The following is an 8063-nucleotide window of genomic DNA, read 5'->3' on the forward strand; positions in this document are numbered from 1 at the left end:
CACCATTTAGTTTGATGGCACCATCTTGTTTCTTTGCTGGTTATTCTGTTGGTTTTTCTTTTGGTGTGATGTAGTTTTTTGGACACTTTGCTAGAAGTGTGCTTTTGTTATTAGTAGTTTTAGGACAGGTTTTTACATTCCTTTTGCAGGTGTGAACCTTGTATGTGCTTTAATTTCTTGTACACGGGTTGAGACACCCCTAAAGTGTCCATCTTTTAATTTCATTAATTCTTTGCTGAAAAAAAAAATGAGAAGAAAAAAAGGAAGAATATGATAACATCAAATATTATCCTATTATTTTGCTTATTTTTTAACAGTTATCTTTATTTTGTGATCTTTTTATTAGTTTTTAGCTTAAATGCATTTTTCATTATTATTTCATTTTTTATTTGTCATTTATTTATTTAGTTTAAGAAAGGAGAAGATCTTGGCTCAAAATGAAAACAAAGATTTTCGCTGAAATAAAACATCTATTTATTTAAGAAATTGTTGGTTGTTTGACATATTTTACACATAAATCAACTTGATTTTCCTTGAGTAAACTATATATTTTCTCATCAAAAAATGTCTAAGAAAGAGTGAAATGAAAAAAAAATCGATATTTGATTCATTTTTTTTATCATTTTACATTTGTTTATTATTATCATTAATCTTAATTTGAGTAATTTAATTACCGTTTTATTCCAAAAATCCTAAAATTAATATTTGACTCTTTGATATTTAAACTTTTGTCCTGTTTACTACTTACAACAATTTATTTTCTTATTTATAACATTTAAAATTTAAATTTAAAACAAAAATTATTATTTTTATCAACTCTAAATCCTCTTCTAAATTTAATTTGATTCCATGAAATTTAAACAAAAATAAATACAAACATAAGTAAAAATAATAAATTTTAAATTTTATGTACAAAATTTCAAAATAACAAACAAAACAAATCCAACAAATATTTTTCTAAAAGCAAATAACGTAAAGTCATATTTTTTTAGTACGTAAGTTGAATAAGAAATTTTTGAATTCTGGACTACCTGGGTGATTGATCATGCGCTTTAGGTACATTGGAATATATGCATGCATGGCGCACCAACTGGGCCAGGGACATACACTCCAGCATTTTGGATTTTAAGTAAATTTTTATACAACGATTAAATTAATCATTTGTGTTCTCGAACGGGTGTTAGAGTCTAGAGAACGATTGCTCTGGTCCTCCTTTCGGTTGGTCGTTATCACTCTCAGCTTCCGCTTCACCTTCCTCCTCTCGGTCGTCTGATAGCACAGGTTGGGATGGTACCTGCAGAAGACACTCTGACGATTAAGTCAGTCAGGGTGTCGGTGCTCAGTTGTCAGAGTACTGTAGATAACGACGTAACTGATTCTTGGAATCTACGCTATTTATATTATCTTAATGTGTTTTCGTTGGTGGGCCGAATTAAGAAGTTGGTTCCTGTTTAGATTTGTGCTAAACAACTCTTAAATATGGATTAACCCTTATAACTTAGCCAATCCATGGCTCGTCGACATGGATCGATCAACCACATGTCGTCACGTGATCTTTCATCGTGATCGAGTGGTCAGATGGTTTGAAATTCTGACCGACTCGGTGAGTCATCCGATACAATTTATATTGAAAGATAAATGTCAAAATCATATCCTATTAGTCAACAAGATTGACTGAGACCCTCATAACCATTTTCCATTCTAAGTTTCCTTATTTTGTAAGACACTTACAATTGTATGAAGAAAGTAAGAAACCTGGTGCCTGTCTCAATTTCATGCCATTTTTTGAAGCAATTAATCAAACAAGTTTGCAGCAGCGTACGAAAATTTACTATTTCCTTTTCATTTCAGCAATTTTTTTCCTGTGATGTTCTTTCATTGTATGTTTTTCTTATTTTCTAAATAATGTTAGTTACTATATTTAAATCGCATACAATTTCAAGATTTTGACCAACCTAAGCAACAGACTTGTATAAGTTTAGCTTTGTGGTTGGTAAAAGTCGTGAGAAGAGGAGTAAGCCCTATGGAATAGGAGAGTGAAAGTATTGAGCTATTTTTTAAATCATACATAGGAAAACATAAAGTCTGTAATTTACTTTTAAAATTGACCTCAATCAAATATTTTAAAATTACCTTTATTCATCTTGTTACATAAAATATAATTTCTTTAGCTCTTAAAAGTTTTTCTCCAGATGTATTTCACATTTTTAAGAAGATGAAAAACAAGAAAAAATTACTCCATACCTACCCTTTTTTTACACTTCCGCTTCTTGATTTATAACAGTGTACACGAATTATACAATATTATATAATTACTCCATAAACCTTATATTCACATTTATTGTATTATTCGTGTTTAAGGATAATGGTGTCTGTAATTGATTGAAAGACAAATTTATGCTTATAATTACTTTTTTTATGATATTTGAACAGTTAAGTTCAATAAGACCTTGTAAAAATAATATAAAATATAGCAATAGAGATTAAGTAAAATGAGAGTTGTAATTAAGTTCAGTTAAGAACTTGTAAAAACAATACCACTTATTATATTTATTATTTCTTACTCTTTTTTTTTCATCCAAAATTAGGTAAACGTTTATAATAACTTGGATACACATCCTTTTCCTAGGCGGCGATTCAAAGAATGTTACGACCCCATTCACACTGTAGAAGAACATGTACAATGAGTACAAGTGATCGGTGGTTGGTTTTTGGTTTATTGAGATAGGGAAAATGTTGTTATTTTTACTTAATATTCGTATAAACACCGAAAAAAAAGAAAATGTGAAATAAAGTAAATAACGCAACATAAAGAAATAGAAAAATAAAATATAACAAAGTATATGCAAATTTTGGACGAAAATAATACTATTCAAGTTACGCAATGTGAAAGGAGGCATATGGAAGCTATAATTAATAGGAAAACGCTTAATATTTTTTTAATCATTAATATTTTATATGCCTGAATACTAATAAGTATCATTAATAATTTAATAATATATAAAAAAAACTATTAAATAAATATTATATCACAATTCATAACATTAAAAACTAAGCAAAATAACAATTTAATAGATTATTAACATTTAAAATAAATATAAAATCTAAATCAAGTATTGAATAAAACGCAATAATCTTTATCAACAATAACAAGTTCACTTGTAAAATAAATAAAAAATTAATATATGTTTAACTTACAAAATAAGTTCTAAAAACTATAAAAATTAATATAAACGAGTAAAATGTTTTACGAGAAAAAGAATAAACATAATTAAAAAATAATTTATACTGGTTTGTAAATCTCAATAAGTATGTGCATTTATTTGTCTTAAAAATATTTTACACTAAATTTAAAATTAAAAAAAAATAATTATTTCAGACTAGTTTCTTACATAAATTTTGTGTGTGGATAATGATCAATGTTCTTTCTGTCTAAATCCATTTTTTAAAAGGAAAAAAATTGTTTGTTATTAGATATACTAAACACGTATATTTAACACCACAGTATAATAATATAACAATATTTAAAATTAAATAAATTTTTAATTAAAATATTATTAATTTGTTAAGTGAATGTTTTTTACCTTTTATCATCACACGGTAGATACTAAACGAGAATGAATGGATACACACGAGAAAAAAAAAGTATTTAATACATGTACAGATTATTTAGTGATGTATTAATTATTTAGAAAATGAATTATCTATATGGCGTGAAGATAATTATATTATTAATGGGTAATAAATAAGAATTAGAAGGGAAGCTTTAGTAATAAATGAATATATTTGAAAAATAAAAATTAAGGAAAGTATTAAAAAAGGTTGAGTTGGGGAAGTGAAAAAATGAGGAAGAAGAGGAGCGAAATCGTTGGTGAGGTGAGATGATGTGCCGCGAGGCTTGATTTCTATAAAAAGGATTCTCAGAGTCCGCATTTTGTTTCAACCATCCAACACCTTCTCGCGCTTCCCTTCTTTCCTTTCCGGATTCTATTTCCTCCCCTATTTTATCCCGAGAGATGGAAGTTCGCCGGCGACCCAACCGCTCCTCTCCCGCCGGCGAACCCCTCAAACAACCCGACTCTAATCCAAACAACGACGCCCACTCCCACCTCACCAACGCCCTCTTCTTCACCCTCTTCTTCTCCGTCGCTTACTTCCTCCTCCACCGATGGCGCGAGAAGATCCGCACCTCCACCCCCCTCCACCTCGTCACGCTCTCCGAGATGGCCGCCATCCTCTCCCTCATCGCCTCCTTCGTCTACCTAATGGCCTTCTTCGGCATTACCTTCATCCTCCACCCCTTCCTTAACTCTCGTACCTCCCCCGACGACGACCTCGACCTCCACATTCCCAAACCCTGCGACCCACCTATCCCCACGCCGCTGCCGCTCCCTCACGACGACCGCGACCTCGTCCTCGCCGTCGTCTCCGGCTCCGTCCCCTCCTACTCCCTCGAGTCCCGCCTCGGAGACTGCCGGCGCGCCGCCGAGATCCGCCGCGAGGCGGTCGAGAGCATCACCGGAAGGTCCCTTCAGGGCCTCCCCGTCGAAGGCTTCGATTACGACTCCATTCTGGGGCAGTGCTGCGAGTTGCCGATCGGGTTCGTTCAGATCCCGGTCGGCGTCGCCGGACCGCTTCTTCTCGACGGGAACGAGTACACCATTCCCATGGCCACCACCGAGGGGTGCTTGGTCGCCAGCACCAACAGAGGCTGCAAGGCCATTCACCTCTCCGGCGGAGCTTCCTCCATGCTCCTCCGTGACGCCATGACCAGAGCCCCCGTGGTTCGATTCGGCTCCGCCAAACGCGCCTCTCAGCTCAAGTTCTTCCTCGAAGATCCTCTCAACTTCGATTCCCTTGCCGTCGTTTTCAACAAGTAATTTAACTTTCACTTAAACAAATTCTGTTTTTTTTTTTCTCCTTTATAAAATTTGTATCATTTTTTAATCACAACCGAACATGTGATCAATTTGAGTGAAGGTCTCTACTCTAAATTCAGTGTGAGTTTAATCACAAATTTGAACGATATATATATATACCTTTTATTAATATTTTTGTAAATAAAAGTAAAAAGAATATCGTTTAATAAGCCGTTGGTGTGTTATATACGCACGTGTAGGTCAAGCAGGTTTGCGAGATTGCAGGACATAAAAGCAACAATAGCAGGGAAGAATCTGTATATTAGATTCAGTTGCAGTACAGGGGATGCCATGGGGATGAACATGGTTTCGAAAGGAGTTCAAAACGTACTTAATTTTCTTCAGAGCAACTTCCCTGACATGGATGTTCTCGGGATATCTGGTAAGTAATTAAACACTAAAACTTGTTTGGTTTTTTTATGAATAGGGTGAAAGTGATGAGATGATGTTGTTATTATATTATCAGGGAATTTCTGTTCGGATAAGAAAGCTGCGGCGGTGAACTGGATTGAGGGGCGAGGGAAGTCGGTGGTGTGCGAGGCTGTTATTAAGAAGGAGGTGGTCAATAAAGTATTGAAAACTAGCGTGGAGGCTTTGGTGGAGCTTAATATGTTGAAGAACCTTACCGGTTCAGCTATGGCGGGTGCTCTTGGTGGTTTCAATGCCCATGCTAGTAACATCGTTTCTGCAGTGTTCTTGGCCACTGGACAGGATCCTGCTCAGAATGTGGAGAGTTCTCACTGCATAACTATGATGGAAGCTGTCAACGACGCCAAGGACCTTCACATCTCTGTCACCATGCCTTCCATTGAGGTAATCAATCTTATTATCTTTTAATAATCTTCTTTAATTAATATATATGTTAGCCCTCACTTTTTATTTAATAGATCCTGCTTCTTCGTTGGTTACAAATTAAATGAACAGAGACACAAACTTTAAAATTGAAACTAAGAAATAGAAGAAGAAACATTATTATTCTTTTTTATAGTGTGAGAATTGTTATGATGATAAAAATATTTAAAAAAGTAGTGCATGCTTTGCATGAGAAAGACACGCAATCACACGAATGCAGAAAAAGAAGTAAAGAAAGATTTAATTTTAAATGAAAATGAAAATGAAAAATAAGAACAAATGCTTCAAGATAAACACCTCTTGTGTATCTTGGATACTTTATTTATTAAGCATGGTGCACAAACAAACAAAAGAAAGAGCTGAGCAGAGTGACGTATCTGTGTAAAAATGCAGAAAGTAGAAAGTGTAAGGGGGCTGAAGTGTACATAAAAGTGACACATGTAAGCTAAAATGGTGACTACACAAAATCAGTAATACTGTTGACTGTTGTTTCTTTATTTAATTAGAAAATAAATAAAGTAGAAGAAGAAATTAATTTCTGAAAAAAAATCTAAATTAAAATATAAAATAAATATTATTAAAATAATAATATAGTGAGTTATTAAGTGGTTGTATTTAAGATGACGTAACCTATGATTTCCCTTTAAAAAAAATCTCTGGTGTCTCTTTTTTGTTCTCCACATTAGCATCTAGTACTCACCTGTGTATCAATCCACCCGTAATACATATACAGTCAAAGAAAGGTGATATCACCAAATCCTTGTCTACAAAAGTATTGTTCAACCCTTGTTAGCCTCGTGGAAAGAGGAGCTTGTTCAGCGGAAATTGTTCTCCTCTCTTAATTCACAAACGTGACACTTTCAAAAGAAAAAATAAGTACATATTATATTTTCCACGTAGATTATGTTCTTCAAAGTATGAAATAAAAGTATTAATAACAACAAAATATATTTCCCTTTTTTACATATTTTTGGTTTTCCATCTAATATGTAAATAGTTTCAAATCTTATTTTAAATTTTTTATATTCCTTCACTTTAACTCATCTAGTCCAAACAACAAAGTCTCACTAATATTGTCTTCAGAATCTTTTTATTTTGTATCAAACTTTTATTCTTTTTTTTCTGGCGGGCAATCACACATTGTATAGAACACCACGCTTGTTCGACACGTGTAGAGAGAAGGACATGCTAATGTCAGTTCATGTTTGATAATAATTGCTTTCGAAAAATAGTTTTTTTTTTTAAATTAAATTGATAAAAACAATTAAATGAGGTGAACATAACTTGGTTTTTGTTTAATTCCTCTGTTTCCTGTACATGCAAGTTGTCACTCCTCTAGAAAAAGGTGACATGTAAGTCGTCAACCAAGTGACACATATTACATATTCCATTGGATCCCTTTGCTCTGATTTTAGCATTTTATACGATTTTTATTATAAAAACATACTAGTATACAATTCTTTAGAATTAAATATATATAATAAAAAATATTAAAAATTATAATGTGATTATATAAAAAATGTAAATTATTAATATATCATTAACCGAAGTATAAAAATGATAAAAATGGTAAGATGTTGTATTTAATGATGAAAAGGTTTGCAAGTGTGAGGGTCATGATGGTTATAATGAGGAAAGTATTTGATTATGATCCCTGAGAGTTGAAGAATGGTGCAGGTGGGTACAGTTGGAGGGGGCACACAACTGGCGTCTCAGTCAGCTTGTCTTAATTTACTAGGGGTTAAGGGTGCGAGCAAAGACTCCCCTGGTGCAAATTCTAGGTTACTAGCAACCATAGTAGCTGGTTCAGTCCTCGCCGGGGAACTCTCACTCATGTCTGCAATTTCAGCTGGCCAGCTTGTGAATAGCCACATGAAATACAACAGGTCTACCAAGGATATCTCCAAAGTTGTCTCCTAATTTACCTTCCACCATCACATTGCAACAAATTAACTCAAATTCTATCGTCAATAGTAAAAGCTGTCCAAGGTTGCAACTGTATTATCATTAATAATAGCATCAAAAGGACAATTAATTGTGTTGTTGGTTGGGAAATTACGACTTCATTAATGTCCCGTGGCCATTCATAGGAGTGTTTTATCTGTTTTGTTTCTGGTTTGAACAAGACATGAATAAGACTTAGTTAAGTTACTCTTTTTTTAGCATTTGAAAAAAAAAAGTTTTCACCCTTAGTATGTCTTGTGTCAGTCTTCTAAAGCAAATGTATCAAGCATGTCATATTTTCAGTCGTGTTTTTTCTTTATAATGTATTTAGCTGTGTTATGCTCTCTA

The 8063-nt window shown here is 33.4% G+C and overlaps 1 protein-coding gene across 1 annotated transcript; it reads left to right on the plus strand.

The window, feature by feature from the left end:
• Positions 1 to 3824: 3824 nt before the first annotated feature.
• Positions 3825 to 8063, plus strand: LOC137811056 (3-hydroxy-3-methylglutaryl coenzyme A reductase 1-like). The gene is made up of 4 exons (XM_068612636.1): positions 3825 to 4876; positions 5120 to 5301; positions 5386 to 5732; positions 7449 to 8063. The coding sequence occupies exons 1-4, from the start codon at positions 4017 to 4019 to the stop codon at positions 7689 to 7691; spliced, it is 1632 nt and encodes a 543-aa protein (XP_068468737.1). The 5' UTR covers positions 3825 to 4016; the 3' UTR covers positions 7692 to 8063.

The sequence above is a fragment of the Phaseolus vulgaris genome, chromosome 2, assembly GCF_000499845.2.
Source record: "Phaseolus vulgaris cultivar G19833 chromosome 2, P. vulgaris v2.0, whole genome shotgun sequence".
NCBI classification, from domain to species: Eukaryota; Viridiplantae; Streptophyta; class Magnoliopsida; order Fabales; family Fabaceae; genus Phaseolus; species Phaseolus vulgaris.

What these genes read in the sequence shown, in the direction of transcription:
- LOC137811056 (XM_068612636.1), top strand. Translation starts at nt 4,017, where the DNA reads ATGGAAGTTCGCCGGCGACCCAACCGCTCCTCTCCCGCCGGCGAACCC. An exon ending in CTTGCCGTCGTTTTCAACAA is followed by an intron (nt 4,877 to 5,119) that starts GTAATTTAACTT and finishes ACGCACGTGTAG; the next exon opens with GTCAAGCAGGTTTGCGAGAT. An exon ending in TCACCATGCCTTCCATTGAG is followed by an intron (nt 5,733 to 7,448) that starts GTAATCAATCTT and finishes AGAATGGTGCAG; the next exon opens with GTGGGTACAGTTGGAGGGGG.